General features: G+C 40.8%; 2 protein-coding genes across 3 annotated transcripts in view; both read left to right on the forward strand.

Moving 5' to 3' along the window:
* The first annotated feature begins 2,932 nt into the window (after positions 1-2,932).
* Positions 2,933-11,165, forward strand: rab38c (RAB38c, member of RAS oncogene family). Its single transcript, XM_088320781.1, has 4 exons — positions 2,933-3,305; positions 6,778-6,908; positions 8,506-8,643; positions 10,948-11,165. Exons 1-4 carry the CDS (start codon positions 3,113-3,115, stop codon positions 11,107-11,109), a joined length of 624 nt encoding a protein of 207 aa, XP_088176907.1. The 5' UTR covers positions 2,933-3,112; the 3' UTR covers positions 11,110-11,165.
* A 4,977-nt stretch (positions 11,166-16,142) lies between these two features.
* The window catches only part of LOC148349317 (phosphatidylinositol-binding clathrin assembly protein-like), a 30,134-nt gene continuing 21,029 nt past the window's right edge, over positions 16,143-25,247 (forward strand). For both annotated transcript variants that reach the window (XM_088320409.1, XM_088320410.1), the window contains exon 1: positions 16,143-16,772. In XM_088320409.1, the coding sequence (XP_088176535.1) occupies positions 16,664-16,772 (109 nt within the window). In that variant the 5' untranslated portion in view covers positions 16,143-16,663. The remainder of the gene's footprint in view (positions 16,773-25,247) is intronic.

Below are 25,247 nucleotides of genomic sequence, written 5' to 3' on the forward strand. Positions count from 1 at the left end.
TCTGAGAAACGTCACGCCTTTGGGTCCTGATCCTGTTCTGGCTCATGACACTTATTTCTCACGAAAAAAAAACATTCTCGTAACTCTAAATAAAATATAGGAAACGTGTTACAAATAAAGACATAATTTCCTTTTATTTTCATTTTTACTATTTTAATTGAAAAGTCAAATTCCTGTACAATATTGAAGTGTTTTGGGGCTGTGACGTCATGTTTGTAATTTACTTATACAGTATTTTATTTCGTAGAGTATTTAAAATAAAGTAAAGTTTTAACCCCAAAATTAAAAATATTGGTAGTTTATTTTTATTAAATTGAAATACTAAAGGTACGGTTTACGGAGTTTACTACCACCGAGAATTTTCAAAATAATTGTAAGATTGTCCCTCCAAAACTGAAATCCATAAAAGGTTCAAATTTTTGAGTTATTTCATGGATAAATATAAAGATATACTCATTAAAATTGAGTTGGGTTGGCCTGTTAAATATTTTGGGAAAGATGTGTTAGCATTAAATTAGCATCTCCAGTAGCAGAAATATGTTAAGCTTGTGTACATTTTAAATGTTTTTGCCCATGTATTTGTCTTAAAACTCATATTTACTAAAAAATAGGAATAAAAACAGAAACGTACATTAAAATAAATAGTTGTTATTACTGATTATTTGTTAGCCTGGCAGCATTATTCAAGTTGACCGCTTGACAGCGCCCTCCTATTCTCTCAATTTAAAATGATTGATACATGATAAACAGCTTAAATGTAAATAAACTAATATCAAGTATATACATTTTAAGTGAGTTGTGAGTTTTCTTGACCTTTTTTAAGTTTCCAGAATGTTATAATATTAGTATTGACCTAGCATACGTCTCCTGTAACTAGCATAAATGTACTTAGCTTGTGTACATTTTTATTTGAATCTCATGTTTTGTCTCAAAAAATTTAGATTTACAATAAAATCCTACAAAGAAAGAGAAAAAAAATACATTAATGTACATTTAAAAAAAAAACACTTGTCTACAGGAATATTAAGTATAATACTTTTTGTTGTATTTTTTAAGTTGACCACTTGAGGACGCTCTCCACCCTCTCTATTTAAAATAAACAAAGTTCTCCTTCAATTTAATTACCGGTAGCTGAAATGTAATTCAAATAAATTTTTTTTTTTCTCACACATTTGTTCTCACGAGTGTCGTGGCGAGTAAATGTACATGATTGATAAAAAATATGTTGTGACTGTTCGAGTATTGTTTACATTGTTTTGCGGTACTTTATTTTTTTAAAGGGACAGCGTATGATATTTGACCACTCGATGGCACTGTTCAGTGCAGCTGAAAGTGAGTGTCGCAAAGAACAAGAATACAAACTTTGGAGACTCAGATTGACTAAATTGCATCATTTTCTTTGTGTTTTATCCGGCCTTTTGAAAAAAGGAAAGAATGGTAAAAACAAAAGTGAAGAAAAAGAACAAAAAACGAGGGAAGAGAGAAAAGAGACAGACAGGGGGTAATGGAAAAACAAAAGGAAAAAGAAAGAAATGGATAAAAAGAAAAAAATTAAGAAAATGAAAGAAAAGAGAGAAGAAAAAAATGGTGTAAAAATTGGGAAAAGAAAAAAGGGAACTAAGTAATCAACGAGAGAAAAAAGTGGTGGGGAAAAACAAAAAAGGGGAAATAAGGAAGAGAAATGAAAAGAAAAAAACAAGAGGAAAAAGAAAGACAATTTGGCAAAAGAGAAAATGGAAAAAAATGGCAAGAAAATGGAAACAAGAATTGAAAGGCGAAATGAAAGAAAAAGGGGTAAATAATAACAAAAAAATAACAGGATAAGGAAGGAAAGAAAAAACGAGGGGGGATGAAAAAACAAGAAAAGAGAAAAAAACATTGAAAAAGGACAAAAATGAAAAAAGGCAAAGAAAAAGATGAAACAAAGCCAGGCTCCACTTACAAAACAATGGAAGCTGTGTTTGTTTCTTCTCATTCTCCTTCTTTTCCTCTCTCAATTTCTTTCTCTCTCTTCATTTATATTTTCCCTCTTTTCCTTTTCTCTCTCATTTTTCTCTCTCCCTCTTTTTGTGACTCTTTTTCTTCTGTTTTTTTGTCTCACTTTTTGTATTTTCTGGTCCCTCTTTCTATTTTTCTGTCCCTCAATCCTTTTTCACTTTTTCTCTCATTTTCTCTTTCTCTTGCTTTTGTCTTTTTCTCTCTTGTATTTTTCTCTTTCTTAGTCTCTCTCTTTGTCTTTCTTACTGCCTTCCTTTCTTTCTCCTCTTCTCTCTTTTCTTTCTCGCTCCCTCTCCTTCCATCTTATGTTCTCTTTAACACTTTGTTTTTCTCTCTTTCGTTTCCTGTTTATCGCCTTTGTTTTTTCTATTTCTTTGTGTATTTCTTTCTCTGACTCTCTCTGTTTATCTCTTCTTTTTTCTCTTATTTCTCTTCTCATTTTTCTCTATCTTTCTTTTTTTTTGCTCTCCCTTAACATCTGTCTCGTTTTTTCTCAGTTTTTTTTCTCTTTCGCTTTGTCCCTCTCTTTATTTCTTTTATTTTCTCTCTCATATCTTCTCTCTTGTTTTTTCTCTTTGTCTCTGTTTTTTTCCTCTCGCTTTGTCTTTCCCTCTATTTCTCTCAATCTCTATCGTTCTCTCTCGCTTTATCTGTTTTACTGTCTCAACAGCCGCCTCACTCACTCACTCACTCACTCACTCACTCACTCACTCACTCACTCACTCACTCACTCACTCACTCACTCACTCACTCACTCACTCACTCTTAATTTCTTTCTTCTCTCTCTTTCGTTCTGTGTTGTATTTTCTTTTCTTCTCTCTCTCTCTCTCTCTCTCTCTCTCTCTCTCTCTCTCTCTCTCTCTCTCTCTCTCTCTCTCTCCTCTCTCTCTCTCTCTCACCCCGGCCCCCCGTGAAAATTTTCTTGGATCACGTGGCCCCCGAGCTAAAACGAGTTTGACTCCCCCCCTCCCTTGCCCCGAGGAACCTCTCCCGGGCCGATCTCGCGTGGGATCTCCACGGAGGTGGCCGACCTCCAAACCCTTCGAGTCCAGTCCAGGAAGTCACAAATGAGCAGCAGAGCGCCTCTTGCGTGGGAACTCGTCGCAGTGGCGCCATGCAGCGTGAGCTCCTGTTCAAGGTGCTGGTGATCGGAGATCTCGGCGTGGGCAAAACCTCCATCATTAAGCGCTACGTGCAGGGCATCTTCTCGCAACATTACCGAGCGACCGTCGGGGTGGACTTCGCCCTCAAGGTCCTCCCCTGGGACCGCAACACCGTCGTCAGACTGCAACTCTGGGACATCGCAGGTAAGCGCCGCACCTTTTCGAAATTCGCAACACATAATATAGTAATAACGCCGACATTTTAAAGCAGAGCCCATAAATGGAGAGGAAAAACGATATTTCATAAATAGAATCATTTGCAGGGAAATAGTCGGACTGTGTTCGGAAACAAAACAAGAAAGTTTACTGGGGCCTCCACAATTCAAAGACACCGAAGCTGCATTAGGTAGAAACAACAACTAGATCTAACTCAACAAAAATGAAAGAAAGAAGGCAAAGAATATGGTGATATACCAAAGTGTTTTAACTGGACAAAACACAAAAGTTAACAGACACAGGGAACACACTCTATCTATCTATCTATCTATCTATCTATCTATCTATCTATCTATCTATCTATCTATCTATCTATCTATCTATCTATCTATCTATCTATCTATCTATCTATCTATCTATCTATCTATCTATCTATCTATCTATCTATCTATCTATCTATCTATCTATCTATCTATCTATCTATCTATCTATCTATCTATCTATCTATCTATCTATCTATCTATCTATCTATCTATCGTGGATGTGAAACACTATGGGATGTCCCAACACCAACCAGTTGTAACAGAACAAAACATCTAAGTAGAATGACACAGGAAAAACTCTCACACGCAAAAAAAACAATGAGAATACATGACTAATCAACCATGAAATGTAATGCAGGCTTCCTAACTAGATCTAACCAAACAAAACATAAAAATAGGATATAAATGGGAACACACTTCTAAGTAAAAAACATAAGAAGAAGACAAAGCTGAGACATGTTGAAATAGCAACTGGTTCTAACTGAAGAAAACATGAAAGAGGACACAGGGAGCACACTCGTGCGTGGCCAAAACAACTACGTAATGTCCCAACTCCAACCAAGTCTAACCAAACAAAACATGAAAGTAGGCTGACACAGGAAAAACTCTTAAGCGTGGACAGAACAATGAGGTGCCATGACAAATTAACCATGACATATACTGCAGGCTTCCTAATTAGCTCTAACTGAACAAAATGTTAAAATAAGCTATAAATTGGAACACTTGACATCTCTTACTGAATAAAGAACACGAAAGGAAGACAACACAGAGATATGTTGGACTACCAACTGGTTCTAACTGAAGAAAACATGTGAGGGGACACAAGGAACACACTCGTGCGTGGATAAAACAACTACAAAACGTAACGTCCCAACAATAACCAGTTTTAACGGAACAAAACAGTAAAGTACGACAACCCTAAAAACCTCACACGTGGACAGAACAATGGGAGTGTCTTGACCAAGAAATCATGAATTGTAATGCCGGTTGATTAACTAGATCTAACTGAACAGAACATGAAAATCAAGCAATGTTAAAACACCCACTGTCTCCTACTGAATAAATAAAGTGGAAAAAAGAGATATTTTTGAATTCCAACTGATCCAAACTGAACAGAAAACAAAAAGAAGGATGCAAGGAACATAATCAGACATGTATAGAACATTGACACAGTGTTCCAACACCAACCAACTCTTACAGAACAAAACATGAGGACAAAACGTGAAAACAAGACGACGATGAGACGATGGAATATACTGCTGCCAAACTAACTAGCTGTAACAGAGTTAAACATAAAATAAAATGGCCCATGGTATATTAGTATTTAGAAACCTAACAGTATCAACTATCTCTAACTTAAAAAAAAATGAAAGATGGATGACAAAGGATTTGTACTCACAGGTGGATTAACCAATAGCAAGAAAGCCAAGACAACCAGAACATGAAACATAATGTTGGAACATAAACTGGTTCTAACTGAACAAAACATAAAAAATAGAACATGCAGAGAACAACAATTACATATTGTTCCAACAACAATCACCTCTAACAGAGCAAAACATAAAAGAAAGACAACACCATAAACATTCCCTCACGTGGACAGTATGAATGCACGACCATGAAACATAATGTTTCAACACTTACTGTCTTTAACTAAACAAAACATGAAATGAAGATAATGCAGGTAATTTCTTATTCAGCTCTACCTGAACTAAAGACTAAATTAGCGGGACACAAAGAACATAATAATAATAATAATAATAATTTCCTTGTATTGTCATTCTGTGTAACAATGTACACAGAACGAAATGTCGATTGCACCTGACCCGTTGTAGCGAGCCGATGCAGCCGCAGCCAACAGAGGGCGCCGCCGACCACTTTTTAAGTAATCAACTACGGAACATTATGTTCCAACGCCAACCAGCTCTAACTAAACAAAACATGAAAGGAAAACAACACAGGGTATTTGCTATTTAGCTTTACCTGAACTAAAGACTAATTCAGCAGGACACATGCAACATAGTCAAGCCTGGGTAGAACAACTACAACCAGCGGTAACTGAACAAAACATGAAAGTAAAACCACAGAATAAACATGACCAAACTGGGACAGAACAACGATTATAATGCCATCATAATGACACCAAGAAATATGTCGCAGAAACACTAATAGAACAAAACATGAAAGTGAGACAACACAGGACACATTCTTACACGTGGATTGGATAATAAGCAAATGCCAAGATGTCAAGACAATTAGAGGTAATGTTAAAATGCTGAACACCTCTAACCACACAAAATATGAAAGGATAAAACAACAGCATAATGTTCTAACGACAACTAGCTCTAAAAGAACAAAACATGAAAGGGAGATGACACCAGAAACACTCCCACAGATGGTCAGAACACCAAGAATGCCACAATGGAGACACCAGGAAATATAATGCAGGCAAACTAACTAGCTGTAAATGCACAGAACATGAAAGTAAGATAAGACAGGGTATATTAGAAAGAGACAGAGTATCTGTAAGTGAGCAGCCTCTCCCCATCTCCGTCATTTGTTGCCTGCTTGTGGAATGTGTCCAGCGACTCTCATGCGGAAAATGGCCGTCACATGTTAGCCTCCACCGAATGGAAACACGCGCAAGCTAACTCGCACCTCTTCCGAGTCAAAAACGGGGGCGCTCTTCTTCAATACCAGAATGGCTTCATACGCTGAGTTCTCTACGAAAACAATTGGACTTAGTGAAGTTGAGATGTTCTGATACAAGGGTCTCCAAGGGGGAGCGTCCTAGGGACAGCTGAGGTGCCTGTGTACCTGTCCTGTAGATAGCTCACCAGTGCTGGGTCATTGCGATTTTCTGGTTATTTTTGTTTTGTTTTTGTGGTCGACGGAGTCAATTTGACCCTACTTCCTTCTTTTCTCTCGTCTTCTCTTTATTTCTACCTTTTCTTTCTCTTTCTCGTTTTCCATTTTCTCTCTTTCCCTATCTCTCTCTTTCTCTATCTCTCGTTCTTTCTCACTTTATTTTCCCCTTTCTTTCTTTCTTTTCTGCTCTCAGCTTGAAAAAGGCTGGAGACCCCCTGCTAAAATTATTTTTCTCCTGACCTTTGAACTGTGCCACATTTGCGTTTTAGGACAAGAGCGCTACGGCAACATGACTCGCGTCTACTACCGAGAAGCCGTGGGGGCGCTAGTGGTCTTCGACATCACGCGAGCTTCCACTTTTGAAGCCGTGCTCAAGTGGAAGGACGACCTCGACTCCAAAGTACAACTTCCCTTTTTTTATTAAAGCGACAGTGTGTGATCATTTTCAGCTAGAGGTCGTTGTTGGGCTAAGCTGGTAAAGCGGCAATCTTCAGAAGCTAGCGAGCTAGCAAGAAATTGCAAGGGTTAGCTTTAGTTAAACAGAGCAGCTAGCAATAGCAGCTAGCAATAGCAGACGTAGCCTGCAGTCAAGTGGATAACATGTGTTGAGTTTTCTAGCTACAAAGGTCTGATGTGTAGCTTGGTCTTCTTTACTTCGTCTGGAAAATCCCATTTCAGTTCAGTTTCGTTTTCATCAATCCACATTCCTTTCGTATAAAAACAACGGTCAGCCATTTTTTCCATGCTTGTATTGTTAAGTAGCTTGTCCGGTTAACAAGCACTGAATAGTCTCTTTCTTTTTTTTGTAATGAAAATACTCAGTGAACTTCTCTCTTTAGCTCCTTTCTTTGTCCAAATATCTCTTGGAACACTGGACATAAATTTAACACACTGTGGGACACGGCTTGTCTAAGGCCAGAGAGGGAAACTGTGGAAAAAATGGTTAAAGATGCCTGAACTCAGCGATGTTTGGCTGTGGAAGGCAAATGATACTGATGTATGAAAAAGGAGCAGCTAATATTAACAATAGCAGCTAGCAGCGAGGTATAGCTTGCAGCCAAGTGGATGACATGAGTGGCTAGAGAAGAAAACAGCGGAAAAAATATTTGACGACACCTGAATGACAGGAATCAGCGTTGTTGGCTTTCGTTGGAGACAAAGCAGAGGCAGGAGCGGCTAACAATAAAAATTGCTGCCATTAACGAGCAATAGCCTGCAGCCGCGTGGTTAGCAGGAGTGGCTAAAGAATGAAACAGTGGAAAGAAAGTGGAAGATGCCTAAATGATGGGACACAGCCATGTTGGCTTACAGAGTAGCTGTCGAAGTGACACTAAAGGACAAAGCAAAAGCGGCTAACAATAACAATAGCAGCTTGTATACGTCATAGCCTGCAGCCAAGTGAATAGCAGGAGTGACTAAAGAAGGAAACAGTGGATAGAAAGTGGAAGATGCCTGGATGATGGGACGTTGGGTTGCAAGAGCAGCTGTGGAATGTAAGTAACACTGAAAGATAAAGCAGAAGCGGATAACGATAGGGCGAGTCCTAGCCTTCAGCCAAGAAGCTAACGTGAGTGGCTAGAAAAGGAAACTGTGAAAAAAATGGATGACCAGCTGTGGAAGGTGAGTGGCACTGACGAATGAAGCAAGCTTATTATACACGGAACAGCTAACAATGACAATAGCAGCTAACGGTGAACCCTAGCCAGTAGCCAAGTGGCTTACACGATTGGCTTTTTTAGTTTTTAGAAATAAAAAAAGGAAGAAACCTGAGAGACAGGACTCAGTTACCATATTAAAAAACACTGGAACTTCTCTTTCACATAAAATAGCATAGATAACACGATTAGTCTTTGATGTACTAGTTAACAGATCCCTTAACCAGGGTCTGACTCAGCTACAGCACCTTCATCATCTGGTCCCTGTTGTTTATCAATGGAAAGCGTCATCCCACTCTTTGGAGACGAGCTTTCCTGTCCATCTTTATATTGTGTCCTAAGGTGAGCTTGAACAACGGTAGGCCGGTTCCTGCCGTCCTATTAGCCAACAAAGCTGACCAAGTGACGTGCCCGCCGCCGAGGTTGGACACCTTCTGCAGAGACAAGGGCTTCGTGGGCTGGTTTCAGACCTCCGCCAAGGTGACTTTTTTCTACGTTAACATAGAGTGCTATAATCCAGAGTATAAAGTCACAGTTTTTTTTTCATAGTACATCATTTCACCTGTTATTTTCACACTAAACCACAAGAGGGCGCTCTAGACCTGTGCTGATGTTTCCAACCTTTCTGTGTTGAGCTGAAAAACATCAATCGGGCAAACGTCAATAAAATGATTAGTACAGTGGTACCTCTACTTACGAATTGAATTTTCTCTGGGAGTAGTTTGTAACCTGAAACATTCGTAAGTAGAGACGCCTTTTGAATGTAAATGCTCTAATCCGTTTCAAGCCCTGCAAAAGTATAAGATTTTTTAACAAATCATAAAAGAGCATCAGGACATGAAACTAATACATATCAAAATTAGATTACCGCACAATAAACATAAAACGAGAGGCACGTAATGAAAAACTGATCCAATGACGTCTGCCTTAATGAGCCTTCATGAAATGTTGCCCAAATGTCTTCAATTTGGGCTGATGGAATGATGGCTTTATCTTCCTCCTCGTCATCTCTTAAAACCTCCTGCACGGTGGTGTGTGTTTTCATACTTTTCTATTATCTCTTGCTTTGTTTCCATGACCAAACAATCTCATTCTCTTCCATTCTCCTTGTCCACATTTCTGCTTGTCTTTCATGGGGTCCATTGTGAATGATAGCTCTTTGTAGTGATACCATACAGTAGACTGTTTACAGGGTGGGAAGGGGACACGAAGAGCATGCACCGGTTTGCCAGGTAGAACTCTGGGAGCAGGGAATGGTAGCTTGCACTATACCGTGTTTTTGACTTTGTATCATGAAACGCCTTTGTAACGAGAAGCAATATTTTCCTGTTCAAGTACTTTGTAACCTGAAACTTTTGTATCTAGAGATATTTGTAAATAGAGGTACCACTGTATCTATTTTGGGAAAAATGTAATCAAATAGTAAAGCACAGAGCATTTGCACCTTGTATTGAAATTACTTCTGAGCAAGTTGAAAATATTTCCAGTGCTTTAGCAAAAAGACACAACCTTTACCGTTTTTGTCTTTTATCCTAAATTGCCTTTGAAGATGAATGTTTTTGGTGTTGGATTTTATCAACTACATTTCCTCCACGAAATACGACTTATACTCCGGTCCGACTCATGTATTGTTTTCCCTTCTTAATTATGCATTTTTTGGGCTTGTGCGCCTTACTGTCATTACAGCAGCACAATTTGATACTTTTCTGTATTCGACATTTCCCCGCTGATTCTATTAAATGTAATGTGAATTAGTTTATTATGGCTTTTTAAGCCGGCGGCTTAGAATCCAGTGCGGCTTGTACAAAAACAAAGTCGAGTTTCTTCCTTATGTAACCGCGGTGTACCTGTCCCACCACATTCACGTTGGACTGGATGATGAGGTTTTTTTTTTACAGTTTCTGCAGATGAAATGAGTCACAACATTAGCTTCTCTGCTGGCTTTGATCTCTTTGATCTCGTTGGCAGCTCGCTCTGTAGACTGCCCAAAGCATATCAAAGAGCTTTCTTTTCAATTTACATAAAATACATTTTAGAATATCACAATACATTTTTACATCCATTTTAACAAGAGATCGTATAGTGGTTTTTTAATGTTTACAATGAATTCAACATTTTTTTTCTTTAGTCTAAATTTTAACCAACATCATCCTTTTTATATATATGAGAAAATAGAAATAATAACAATAATGAGTATAAAAACGGATACAATTTACCTGCAGATGAAATAAGTCACAACATTAGCTTCTCTGCTGGCTTTGATCTCTATAAGGGGAATTAACATTTTAGCACAACAAAAACACAACAAAAATAAATCCAAACAGCTTGACAACATCAATCACATTACTGTGCATGTTGAGAGATTTGTCAGCTGTGGTTATAATGTTTAAAATCAACTTTTTTTGTGGCGCACCAAAAGATGTGTCATACCGTTGGCAGCTGGCTCTGTAGACTGCCAACGAAACCCCGCCTTCCGGTCACATGTCAAAAGCCAAATCAAACCCTACCCCATACTAGCAGGTGGCACTGTTGGACTCATCATTGCAGGACACTTACCAAAAACTATACACATATTTCAGCAGGAATTTCAATAAAACAAAAGTTATTATTACACCCGTTACACTTAAACTTGCCTATGCGTCTTTTAATCACGTGCGCTCTGTAGTCCAGAATTGACCGTAAATATCAAATGCCCATATATGGGCATGTAGGTGATTGCTGCAATAAACCTGAGGCTAAAATGACACATAACAGGAAACATGTCATTTTTGGGGGGTACCTTAGGAAAACAGCAAGATCGAGGAGGCCGCCCACTGCCTGGTAGAGCACATCCTGAGCAACGAGGAGAGCCCCCCTACAGAGAAAGAGCCCACTACCACCCTGGTCCTGTCGGGGTATGCAAACGCCACCAAAGAACACCTGGGATGCTCGTCGTGCGCCAAGTGACCTGGATGATAAAGACAAACTAGAAGACAATAAACATAAATATTTTGCTGCTCTTATATTGAAGCCTTGTGATGCTATTCTTCTGTTCTTGTGTAGAAGTTACTTCCAATGGACAATTCTTTGGGAACACCTGCACAAGCTCTCAGAACCAGAACAGGCAGTAGACCCAAACGCATAACGTTTCACACAAAGCTTTATTGAGGAATAGGGAAAGTCAGGCGTGGGGAAACAAACGACTGCAATCCAGTGCTCGCTGGGCAGGAGAAGCAGGAGATCAGAGCGTTGTCGTTGGACGGAAACACGACGGGCAGCCCGGACGGGAGTTTGGAGCTTGGTCGGAGGACGGAATCAAGTCAAGTAGCCAGAGACGATCGGGAAGCCAGGGACAGATGAGCAGGAAACAGGACAGGGCAGAACGGACGGGAGCCAGAGTAAAAAAGGGCTTGCCCTGCTTGTGCGGAGGTTCGCTGACGGACTGACAAGGAGTGAATAAAAATGAAATGATCTGCATTTATATAGCGCTTTTCAAGTCAAGACTTCCCAAAGCGCTTTACAGTGTGCTTCACATTTCCTAATAGCGGCCGTGCAGCCATGTAAGGCGCTAACCTGCTTATTGGGGGTATTAGGGGTTCAGTATCTTACCCAAGGACACTTCGACATGTAACACGGAGGAGCCGGGGTTCGAACTGCGATCTCTTGATCCCAAGACAAGCTCTCCACCTCCTGAGCCACTGCGAGGGGAACCAATCAGGAAACGAGCAGCAGCTGGGGCTAAACGAGTGGGAACAGGTGAGGGTAATGGGCAAATCATGACAGAGGAGGATGGAAAAAGGTTGGGCAGCCGGGACGGGAGTTCGGAGCGTGGTCGGAGGACGGAATCAAGTCAGGTAGCCGGAGATGATCGGGAAGCCAGAGATGGACGAGCAGGAAACAGGACGGGAGCCAGAGTAAAAAAGGGCTTGCCTTGCTTGTGCGGAGGTTCACTCACGGACAGACATGGAGTGAATGAGAGTGATGTATTTAAATAGGAGGGGAACCAATCAGCAAACGAGCAGCAGCTGGGGCTAAACGAGTGGGAACAGGTGAGGGCATTGAGCAAATCATGACAGAGGAGGACGGAAAAAAGTCGGGCAGCCGGGGCGGGAGATCAGAGCTTGGTTGGAGGACAGAATCAATTCAGGTAACTGGAGACGATCTGGAAGCCAGGGACGGACGAGCAGGAAACAGGACAGGATGGAACAGACGGGAGCCAGGGTCAAAAAGTGCTTGCCTTGCATGTGCGGAGGTTCGCTGACGGACTGACAAGGAGTGAATGAGAGTAATGTGTTTAAATAGGAGGGGAACCAATCAGGAAACGAGCAGCAGCTGGGGCTAAACGAGTGGGCACAGGTGAGGGCAATGGGCAAATCATGACACAAACCCCTGCATTTCTGTGAATAAGCCCATTTAATTCCGGTTGCTAACCAAAATAGAAGCTGTCTTGACTGTACATCGATGTTAGTAGTATGCAGACGCTCTCCTACTTATGACCATTCGACTTACGGAAAACTGTAGATACGATCATTTTTTTGGGGATGATGAAAAATATCCGGGCATTACTGTGAGTCAGATTTTGTATTGTCTTCACTTTTTCCGAGTACAGGACATTACTGTAGTGCTTATTTTCGCCACTACCGGCGTGTGGCCCTGTGAGAGGTCACTCAGGATCCACCCTGAAGAAGAAATCCACTTCCTCTTCCTAGTTTGTGTGTAAACATTCTATATTGTATCTCCAGCGCGCTAAGAACTTTTTTTTTTCTTTAATATCTCGTAAACCCATTAGTTAGTGTAAAGTGAGTAGAAGAGGTGAGCTGTTTCATTTGAAATGAAAGTGGAATAAGAAAGCTTGATGTGGTTGAGGAAATGGTTGGATCGCTTTTTTTCTGCCACTTTCTTCCACGGAGGAGGAAGTCACCTAACTCTTGAAGCGCATCTTCCAAAAGTAAGTTAAACTCAACCTTATTTATCTTTATGGAGTATGTTCTTTAATGAAATGTTTATTTTTGAGTACACAACAATACAGGTTACTCATACAAGCCTGTGATTGGTTAAAAAAATGCCAGAGAGACGCCAGAGAGCCACCAGGGAGCGCCAAAGAGCTGCAAGATGTTTATTGGTTTTCTTGGGATTTGTTGAGGGTGCCTTCAAACAAAACCTAGCTACTCGCAGAAGTCTAAAGTACAGTTGTTTACATTTTCATGAAAATAAGTCTAGGAGCCTATTATGTCACTTACGCACAAGTGCACACACACAAATCGGGATTTGTAGAATAGTTTGGATTAGATAGGTGTTTAGATCGATAAAATTTAGATATACAGTATGTGTTGCCTTCCTTAAAAAGCTTATATATACATCCATCCAATATCTGCACCGCTTATCCCCACTAGGGTCACGGGGGTGCTGGAGGCCATCCTAGCTATCCTTGGGCAGTGGGCAGTGGAAACCCTGAACTGGTTGCCAGCCAGTCGCAGGGAACACAGAGACAGACAACTCACTTGCTCATTAATACGTAGGGACAATTTGGACCGGCCAATTAACCTGACATGCAGGTTTTTGAAATGTGGGAGGAAACCGGAGTGCCCGGAGGAAACCTACACAAGCACGGGGAGAACATGCAAACTCCACACAGGAAGGCTGGTAGCTGGATTTGATCCCATGACCTCAGAACTGTGCCTACGCAACTACTCATCCGCTGTGCCGCCCTAAGGCTTATATAAAGCTTTTATTTTTGGGGGGCTCCAAACATACTTTTTTCGGGGTCCAATATGGCTCTTTTAACTTCTGCAACTGAACAAAACATGAAAGTCTGTAAAGTAGGCTTAAACGTATTTGCTCAAAGTGTGTATTTCTAATCAGTTTGATGTTCCCTTTTGGCGTCTCTTAGTCTTATTGTCTTTGTTTGAAGGTGTTGGTACTTTTCCAGAGGGGGTGGTCTTTTGTCTTTGTCTCAACATACCAGTACTTTTCCATGTCTTGTGATCTCAATAAAACCTAGAGGCAGACGGGGGATTACCGAGATTGAGATCGAGATAGAGTAAAAGAGTATGAAAAGATCTCATCTTCCCGGTTGCAACTGGTTTAAAAACTTAAGTCTTTGCCTAGTGCATCTTCTTCTACGGTTAGCCAATATTTTTTTTAGCTCTGCCACAATTCAGTGGTCGTTTTAGACCCAAAATCAATTCAGGATCTGTTGAAACACTAATATAATTCGAGTACTAACTAAACAAAACATGAAGAGGAGAGGATGCAGGACATTTAGTTATAAGTTAAATGTAGATATAAGAATTAAAAATGTAAAAGGAAAGTTAATATTTAGACAAAGCTGTGGAAACTTGGGGTGTCTTTACATACTCCAGAGAAGTCTTTGTGACAGAACAAAACATGCAAGTAGACAATGAAGGAGATGTTGAACACTACCTACCTCTAACTCAAGGCTAGGGTTACCAAGATTTTTTTAACCCGAGAGCTACTTTTATGTTATGGATTAGCACTAAGGTTTACCCGTTTGAAAATAGCAATTTATGTTTTTGCTTTTTACAATGTTATTATTATGTTATTACCTGGTTCTAATTATTAGAAGGGTTATTATTAGCACAGTCGACACCCCAAACATAGTTTTTAAAGACACTGATCATGTCCATGATTTCTCATGCCAGCTATAAATCACATTTCCCAGAAAATCACTATGACCCATCACTGGTGAGCTATTTTCGAGACCAGTCTGCGGGCACCATGTTGGAGACCCTGGCCTAACTGAACAAAAATAGAAAAGGAAGACATATTTTTGGTATATATTCACAAAAAAAAAACAATGAGTTAAAGGTCAAGTCTCTGTTAACTCTGATTTAAATCCCCTTTAACTCGGAGTTACAGGTAAGTAACGCAATTGGTTAAACTACATTTAACTGCTGAGTTTCTGGAATTACTTTGAAATTAGAATTTTATTTTCTAAATTGTAAGTAAGTTCTAAGGCATAATTGTTGTATATTTCCACGACAATTTTTAATACAAAAGTTAAATGTCAAGTTTCCGCTAACTCAGATTTAGATCACCTTTAACTAAGCAATTACTTAAACTATATTCAACTGAGTTTCTGGAATTACTTTGAAATTAAAAATGTATTTTCTAAATTCCATGTATGTTCTAATATATTTTTGTATATTTCCACGACAATTTTTAAAACGAAAGTTTCAGCTAACTCAGATCTAAATCACCTTTAACTCCAAGCGGCTTTAAAGCATCTACTCAGACCTGTCATGAGCTCTCTCTATACCGGTAACCAGCACCAATCACCTCCCTGCTCTGTCACTGCACCCTGGTCTGTTCCACCTATCTGTTCTCATTTACCACCAGCTGTTCTGAATTCCCTGCCAATCAAGCTCTGTATTGAAAGCCCTACCTACAGCCTACCTTTGTCAGATCGTCTGCAAAGCCTACACCCGGAACCTGTTTGTTGACAAGACCAGTCAAGTTTCCGTCGATTCAGATTTAAATCACCTTTAACTCTGAGTTTTAGATACTAAAAGCAATTGTTTGGATTATATAAAACTGGCCGACCTGTCAATAGATAGTTTTAAAAAGTGGCTGCGCTCGTCAGGCTACACCAAACTCGATTGATGCCGCAAGGCAGTCGAAGCGCTGCATCATGGGACTTGTAGTTTGGGAGTATCTGCTGGGCCATTATAGTAGATGTATATAAAATGATTTCACGGGCAGGATATAATTATACGCCAGACTCTAAACTAACCAAACGTGAAAGGGGCTCCCAAGAATCTTTTGTGACGTCATGAAAGATCTAAAAATAAAAACAAAACATGAAAGTGAGGAAATGAACGCAACAAACCTCACAGCACAACAGAACCAAACACCACAAGAAAATGTTCACCTTCGGCTCTAAGATGGAACTCCTTTCTTCCCTTCCCCAACCGATTAATCGTCCCTGCCATTTTGCCCACCAATTTGCCTGCCGCGCACGCGCACGCGCACTCCTGCCCGACCTCTATAAGGGAATTCAGGCTTTTGTAAGAAGAACGTGTGCGGACGTGAAGAGGACACGCCAGGAATCGTCAAAATGTTTTTGTGTCTCTCCCGGAAGGAATTCGCGAGCGATTTCGTGATCATTTGTTGATTTTTATTTGATTTTGTTTCATTATTCATCGCGGCGGTTTTTATTCGCACTCTCATCAGCATCGGACGGGGTGCGTTCAGGGACACTCGGGACGTTTTGCTACTCAGCTTTGTTCCGTTTCCGCATCGGATTGAATTGAATGTGGATTTCTTTTTTTCCCTTTTTCTTTTCATCCGGAGACGTTTGATTTTCGTTGAAAGCGAACGCATGCCTCGTGGTTGCTTTCTCCCCCGATCCACGCAGAGGGCATCGCCCCCCGTCTCTTCCCCCCCTCCCGCACTAAAGACATTTTGATCGTCCTTTACTACTACTGCCCCCCCCTCCTCCTCCAGCACCACCGCCACCTCCGGGCTCCATCCGAAGCCGCCGGCCGCTCCTCCTCCAAGCATGTCCGGCCAAATTCTTCCGGACCGGATCGCCGGTTCGGCCATCAGCAAAGCGGTTTGCAAGGCCACCACGCATGAAGTCAGCGGACCTAAGAGGAAGCACCTTGACTGTAGGTGACCACGCACGACATACCATCAGTGCGCAAACGTTCAATTTGCGTTTTTTTGTCTTAAATCAGCGAGCATCCATCCGCTAAATGTGATCATTTTTAAAGCGTTATAGTCCTGCAGCATCAACCCCCCCCCCCCCCCCCATTCAAGTTCACAGTCCAATGGTGCATTACAATCATTTATGCATGTGTGTGTGTCTTGTCCTTATCTGCACGCTAATAAATCGCTTGTGCATGCATCCGTGTACTTGTGTTGAATATTTTTCTCGTACGCTTCTGTTGACAATGATGGATGGATTGCCCAGGAAAACTCATTAGGTTATAAAAAAAAATCTTTCATTTTTCTTCATTGACACATATAGACCTCTTTCCAGCCTACGTCATCAGCGGATCACCGCGGGATGCGTGCGCAATTTTGACCCGAAATAGAGGGAGTAGCAATATGAGTTTGAATAGAGCGCGGGAAGATTTGTATGTTGAGTTGCGTTTTCGGAGTCGTGATTTACTCAGACGAAACCGCTCAGGTTTTGTATGTACGGGTGGACGGATTGGAAAATCAAGGAACACGTTTTTTTTTTGCATTTCCAAGAGGAAACAGGCCTTTTCAAAGGACACAGCGGCTGCAAGTCATCGAAATAATTGACTGGACCAAGGACATCATTAGGAATATCTGTGTTTGCGGTGCCCATTTCATATCCAACACAGAAAGCTATTTTAAAGCCCCAGTCTGTATAATATAGTCAAGTCAAGTCATGTTTATTTGCACTTTATCACAAAGAGTCTCATATAGCGACCCCTAGTGAATCCAATCATTTATGCATGTGTGTGTGCCTTGTCTTTACATGCACGCTAATAAATTGCTTGTGCTGCATAATAAAAATCCGATAATTGTCTGCGATTGAGTGAAGGATTACTCTACTGCCTAGCTGAATGTAGACAGATAGCTGGATGGATAGATTCTCATGTTGCAGTTTTGAGTTTTTCCTTGCCCTCATGTAGGTTTTAATCATAGTCTGTGGTTTGCAATAGTCTGTGGTCCGTGCAGGTCTTTGAGACTTCATGTGAAACATGACTTGACTTGATAATAAGTCAAAACCTTTCCAGCCTACATTATCAGCAGATGACCAGAGGATTGTTGGCCCAAAACAGTGAGAGTAGCCATACGAGTTTGAATAGATAGAGGGAAGATTTGTATATTGAGTTGCGTTTTTAGAGTGGCAATTTACAACACGCCGTTGTGTCTACTTTTACACTAGCAATCTTAAGGAACATGTTTTTTGCAATTCCAAGAAGAACCAAGCATTTTCAAAAGCACTGATGGAGACCGTGGCTGCGAGGAAGTAAAATAACTGACTGGATCAAGGATATCATTAGGAAAGTCCGCCTTTGTGGTGCCCATTTCCTACCTGTTTAGTTATCATGACGATAACAGGATCCAAAAAGAATATTGTGATAAATTAACTCATTCCCTATGTGTTTTAAGCATTTATTTATTGGCTAGTTACGTTTTACAGCCAAGCTCTGCATGCGATGGTGACCCAGTCCCATCATTAAGGCATATTCCTTTTGTTTTTACCCCACCGTTTCCTTCTCTAGCCACTCACGTTAACCACTCGGCTATGGTTTGCCCTTAACTGCTATTGTTAGCTGCTCTGTGTGAACTTGCTGGTGATGCAAGCGAATGTTGCCTAGTCCCTTAATTCTTAAATCTGTTTTTTACCAACTGTTTCCTTCATTAGCCACTCGTGTTAGCTACTAGGCTACAGCATATGGGTGGCTGCTAGCCGCTATTTTCATTGTTAGCTGCTCTGTGTAAATATAGCTTCTCCTTCCACAGATCGTCATGGAAGCAAATGTTGCCTAGTGCCATAATTCTGGTATATTCTAATTTTTTCTCAACTGTTTCCTTCTCTATTCACTCATGTTAGTCATTTGGCTGCAGAGTAAATGAAGGGTTCAGCAAAGATTTCCATCCGTGGATTGAAGTGCAAAATTTATGAGTTACTCATTGATTTTTCGTACTTCATTTGGGAAACTTTATTAGGTGCTGCTGTTTTGGTTAGCACATATTGAGTTATCAATAATCACAAGGAGTTTTTTTCAACATATAAAAAGAAGTTTGTAGTTTTCAGTCTGAGACTTGTGTATTGGTTCGCAACATAGTTGAAATCGAGCGAGGTATGAATCTGATTTTGTAAAATTGGATTAGCTGGATGAGGGATTTGGGTCTAAGCCGGTACTATTGGGGTTCTTATAGGTTTAGCAGGTACTTATCAGAACACGGATATTCGGTCTGAAACCATTTTGTAGGTCCAGCTTTTTTTAATTATAGTTTAGACGAAACTGGAACTTTGGTGTGAAGAATTACATCGATGAACTAAACTAGATGTTTTTTGGTGTAATTAGGAAAAAAAGAGCATTTACTTTTGTGAGCAATTATGGGCTGAACCACTGAGATGTTATTTTCTTCCCCCTTATTTATTGCAAGATGACATTATGATGAAACAAGTGCAGCTTTGCCATTTAATGAATTTGTCATTTCAGATTTGAAAATCTGCTTGTGAATTCCATGGAGGGAGTTGAAGGGTTTGGTTTCAGCTAGTGCTGATAAGCAAACAATAATTGCTGAATCATTAAATGAAGCATTTAATCAAGTGAGTCAAAGGCTGTATTTTTGTGCTAAAATTGATTCAAAATCAAATTTTCATTTCTTTTTTTTACGTAACCGAATTGTCTTTAAACAATCGTATGTAAATGGGTGTTGATTATATAAAATCTATGATTAAAATCGTCTAGATGGACTAATAACATTGAGATTGAATCTTAGGTTCTAGCACAGCTGCTGTTTTTGTTAGCAACAAACTTCCACTGTGTGCTTATTTGTCATGGTACCCGATTACCAAGAACCACTTTAATGAACGACAAATTCTTTATACAAAATTGCCAAGAGGATGAGACCATAAACTATAAAGTTTGAACACAGTCTATATCTGAACAAAACATGAAAGGAACCGAATGTTCGGAAATGGTAACAGAACAACACATGAGAAGAAAGGTGCAGGATGTGTATTGTCACATGGATAGAACAATAATGAGAGTGCCAAGATGAGAACACGATGAAACAAATTCTGAAAACTGCAACCAAACAAAACATGAAAGATGTGGGACGTGTTCTAACACGTGAATAGAACTATAATGAACGTCTGTTTTGTTGACACCATGAAATATATTGTTTAAACACTCTCTACGACTTAACAAAACATAAAAGATGAAACGTCGATAAAACAACGAGAGTGCCGAGATAACGATAACATGAAATATAATATTCAAAAACTGTAACCGAACAAAACATGTAAGGAAAGATGCAGAATGTCTACCGACCCGTGGGTAGAACAATAATAAGCTGATGAGACCAGGAAATATAATGTTCAAACACAGTCTCTAACTGAACAGAACATGAAAGGAACGACACAGGATATTTACTGATACAGGGATAAAACAAAGAAAGTAGAGAAGACACGACCATAAAATATAATTTTACAAAACTGTAACAGAATAATTTCCCCTGGCTAGTTCCCCGTTAGTGTCAGGGCTGCCGAGGGCTTTCCTGTTTTGTTTGCTCCTAGTTGGGGCTTGTTGGCTGCCCACCGAGTGTTGTTTGGTCGGCTAGCCTAGCTTTAGCACTGGTTTTGTCGTGTCTCTTGGTTTATCCCTGATCGTCTTTGCGTTTATTTGCCGTTGACACTTTTTGTTGTTGGTCCTTGGTTAGCCTGGCTGCTCAGTGCATGTTTTTTGATAAGCTAGCCTGGCATGAACACCGGTTTTGCCACGTCCCTTGGTTTGTTTATCAGCTGGCTTTGTTAGTTACTGTGCCTTTGCTGCTTTTTGTTGCTGGTTCCCAGTTAGTCTGGCTACTGATTGCGTGTGATTTCATCAGTTCAACAGTGGAAAAAGCTGTCCAGGGTTGTGTCCTCATTGGTGCCCCGACGAGAAATGCGGATAAGGGATCCGTGAACCGTGAACCCTGGTGTTAGCGCCCGTTTTGCTGTGTTCCTTGGCTTGTGTATTCCCGGACGGCTTTACATTTATGGCCATAGCTGTAGCTGCTTTTCATTGTTGGTTCCCGATTAGCCTGGCTACTCACTGTCGGCTAGCCAGGTGCTAGCGCCGGTTTTTCAGAGTTCTTTGGTTAATTTATTCCCAGTTAGCCTGGCTACATCACGTGTTTTTTTGATCGGCTAGCCTAGCGTTAGCGCAAGTTTTGACGTGTCCCTTTGTTTATTCCCTGCCGGCTACGTTTTTATTGCCGTAGCCTCTTCTCGTTGTGGGTTCCCGGTTAGCCTGGCTGCTCACTGCATGTTTTTTGATCCGCTAGCTTGATATTTGGGCAGTGCTCCTTGGTTTGTTTATTTCTGCTTCATGTTCGTCGCCATAGCTGTTGTAGCTTTCCGTTGTTGGTGTCCCTATAACCTGAGTAACTTCACTGTGTATTTTTTGGCTATTTTCTGACTAAGTAGTGGCGGCCTTTGTTGATATCTTCTGGTTAGCCCCCGGTTGCCAGCTCTCCGTGTGTTTCTTTGCCAGTTAGCCCCTTTCTGGCTCTTTACCTTTTGTTGTACCATTAATGCATCCACCTGCAACACAACGCCGAGGTATTATTCACAAAAAATACCAAAACTTGGCTGAAAACTCTCATAACCTCTTGGACTAATTCACACCTAAAACAATATAGTTACTGGCTTGCTAGGGTGCTGGTGTTCTTCTGATGACATCACAAGATGCCAAATGCATTAACTCGGAAAATAATTGGAATCATTCGATTAAATATATATAGATTTTAAGCAAAAACACCATGTACTTTTTCCTTACATTTCGTTTAAAAATTTGGGATTACCTTTAAGGTCATGCAAGGACACAGGGAAAAGGTGTGCCGGCGTGGGCCCGAGCCCCTTGGGGGCCGCTGTAGATCAGCGAGGATGTAAAAGAAAGCCCCCCCTTTCTCTCTTTTTTTAGCGAGGCAGTCTTTGAGCAACAATTCACGAGACGAGTCTGCTCCCGCTCAGCTCGCCTCGTTAAACGGGATCATAAAGAGGAGACGCGTACTTGCTCCCGCTGAAGAATGGCCGCCGCCCGCCAATGGAAGCCAGTCGATGGGGATAAAAATAATGAGACGTCGGCTTCTTGTCGAGGGGGATTAAAAAAAAAAGAAGGATCCTTTTTCTGCAGACGAGTGCAAACAATGCAGCGGAACGTTTTCTTTTATTAACTGTACGAGCGGTGTTCTGAGCAACGTTTTAATGTTGCTAATGGATGTGCAGGGGTAAAGAAAGGTGTAGCTACAGTAACATTAGTTACGAGACAAAAGGTTTCGGTGTGGCCGTAGAATCGGATCGCGTGAATACAGACACGAAAAAATACGATTTTAGAAAAGAATTCATGTACAAAAAAGGTATCAGTGTACAGAAACAACCGAGGAAGTCTATAAGCTCTTCAAAATTAAAGAAATCTGAACTTAAATGTAGCCCAACCGAGAACGTTTGGTCATAATGCCACATTTCAGGCCTCACACTTGAAGCTAAAGAACTGAAAATATTCTCTGAGAATCAACAACATCTAAGACAAAAGCGTGAACTGGAACCAAATATTTTCAACATTTTATATTATATTTACAACGAAAAACAACAAAGTAGATCTTGCAAAAATATTGGCCCATATTCTCTCAGCTCAGTTAACTGACTCCAGAGGTTCCGTGAGGACTTCTGTATGATCCAATGTTGACGTAAATGTCCAACAATGTCAAACAGAGTGCAATTGTATCATTAGGTACAGTTTAAATGCACCTGCTCTGTGACGGGCTCAGACGAGAACATAGACCATTATTTAAATAAAAGAACACACCAGGCATGTCTGGGATAAGGTTGTGGAAGAGTTCAAAGCACCGATAGGATACAAGATTTTGCAACATTTACGCCTCTCCCAGAGCACTCAGCGGACATCGATCCATCCTTTATCTGCAACACTTATCCTCAGTAGGGTTGCTGGGGTGCTGGAGCCCATCACAGTCATCTTTGGGCAGTGGGCAGGGGACACCCTGAACTGGTTGCCAGCCAGTCGCAGAGCACACAAAGACAGACAACACACTTGCTTATTCACACTTAGGGATATTTCCAATTAACCCGTCATGCATTTTTTTGGAATGTGGGAGGAAACCAGAGTGCTCAGAGGAAACCCACACAAGCACGTGGAGAACATGCAAACTTCACACACGAAGGTTGGTAGCTGGATTCAATCCAATGACCTCTGAACTGTGCCACACACGCGCTAAACACTCATCCGCCGTGTCGCCAAATGTGCGAACAATAACATTAAAAAGGACAAAGCATAAAATCACTGCAAATCCACCAAGACCTAGCATTCCCTCTAAACTCACGGTCCCACAAGGAGAAAACTAATCAGAGAAGCAACCAAGAAGCATGAGATCACATTGGATGACTTGCTGGCATATACAGCTGAAGTGGGACAATCTGTGCATAAGACATTCTGCCCTTTTATGGAAAAGTGGCTGGAAGAAAGCCATTTCTGGACGAATACCATAAAAATGTCAGTGTGGCGTCTGCAAGAAGCCACGCGTGAGAACGAATAACATGTGCTCTAATCGGATGAGACCAAAATAGAACTTTTTGGCCTGAATGCTAAGCCTTACGTTGGGTGTAAGAGTAACACTGGACATCACCCTGAAAGCACCATCCCCACTCTCAAACATGGTGGTGGCAGCATCATGTTTTCGGGTTGCTTTTCTCCAGCTGGGACTGGGAAGATGGTTATAGTTGATGGAAAGATGGACGAAGCCAAATACAGGGCGACTCCACAGAAAATCTGCTGAAGTTTAGAAGACTTGAGAGTGAGGCACAGATAATGGTTCAAAACCAACAATACAAAAGGCGTTAGACTGGCCGAGCCAAAATCCAGACCCCAGCCTATAGAACATTTGTGGAAAGATCCGAAAAATGCTGTGCACAAACGATCACCATCAAACCTTAAAGAACTTGACCTATTTTGACAGGAAGAATGGGGAAATATTTATGTTTCAAGATGTGAAAAACCAATAGAGACGTACTCAAAAAGACTTGTGGCTGTGATTGCAGCAAAATGAGGTTGTACCAAGTAGTAACTCAAAGAGGGGGCAATATTTTTGCAACGTCAACGTTTCAATTGTTTGTTTACCAGCCCAATATACAACGGTAAATAATTTTGGTTTCCATCATGATTGTGTCTCATGTGTTGTTGATTCCTAGAAAATATTTTGAAGTCTGAAATGGCTGATGAGATGAGATGAGAAAGTTCCTGGAGGGTAATTTTTTTTTCAGGGGACAGAAATTTTTCAGGTATTTTTTCTTTGATTTGTTCTTTAAATATTTTAGGGACATACATTTTTGTCTTCTTATGAAAAATGGTTTGTCTTGTAAATTCTAAATTTCAGAAGTCGGATAATAAATCTGTTTCTTTTGGCCTGGGTCTTGGTGTTGCGACCTTGATGAGGACGCTATGTGACTATTTAAACCTTGGGAATATTTACAAAGCGTGGCCAATGATAAGCACGTCACGCCGACTAAACGGGATTTGATTAAGCCGCGGACGCTTGGATGGGCAACGGGAGCCGGATCCCAACCGACGGGTTCAGCTTAATGCTTTTGTTTGAATTAACACATTGCACATTGTCTCCACTTTCATGTACGCTAAACAAATGATATGAAAACAAGGGAAAAAAAAAGTAAAAGATCCTTTTTACTACCCGAAAGTAAAGCGAGGGGGCTAATGATGTTTTCATTTGGAGGAAGAAATTTAGATCTGACCACCACTTTACACATGCAGTCAGGTAGGTTACCCCAGATGTAAAAAAAATACCCCCAAAAACCCGACTCAGCACTTTTCCTTTTTCTTAGAAAGACATTCCGCTCTCCCAGGACAGAACAACACTCAATATGAACACCATATTTTACAGGAAGTCGGATAGGTTACCCCAGAAATTGCTAAAAGCGGACTTGGAATTTTTCGATTTGAAAAATCAACAGCTTTTACAGAAAACATTCTACTCTTCCAGGCCAAAACATGTTCGGCCGGGATCACAAAATTTCACAAGCAGCCAGGTAGGTGACTCTAGAGGTGAAAACGGGAGCGCCAAAGACCTAAATGTAGGGGCGGCAGTAGCTCACGAGGTAGAGCGCTCGTCTTGGGATCAAGGGATCCCAGTTCGAATTCCGGCTTGTCCGTGTTACATGTCGAAGTGTCCTTGGGTAAGACACTGAACCCCTAATACCCCCAATAAGCAGTTTAGCGTCTCACATGGCTGCAATACAAGGCCCCTATTGGGAAATGTGAAGCATACTGTAAAGCGCTTTGGGAAGTCATTGACTTGAAAAGCGCTATATAAATGCAGATCATTTCATTTCTATAAATGTGGTCCCAGAGCAAGTT

The sequence above is a fragment of the Urocampus carinirostris genome, chromosome 17 (genome assembly GCF_059441175.1).
Source record: "Urocampus carinirostris isolate Australia breed hairy pipefish chromosome 17, RoL_Ucar_1.0, whole genome shotgun sequence".
Taxonomy (NCBI): domain Eukaryota; kingdom Metazoa; phylum Chordata; class Actinopteri; order Syngnathiformes; family Syngnathidae; genus Urocampus; species Urocampus carinirostris.

Excerpts from the sequence above, each read along its gene's own strand:
- rab38c (XM_088320781.1), top strand. The coding sequence starts at position 3,113 with ATGCAGCGTGAGCTCCTGTTCAAGGTGCTGGTGATCGGAGATCTCGGC. Across the intron at positions 6,909-8,505 it reads AGGACGACCTCGACTCCAAA|GTGAGCTTGAACAACGGTAG; the intron begins GTACAACTTCCC and ends TTGTGTCCTAAG. Across the intron at positions 8,644-10,947 it reads GGTTTCAGACCTCCGCCAAG|GAAAACAGCAAGATCGAGGA; the intron begins GTGACTTTTTTC and ends GGGGTACCTTAG.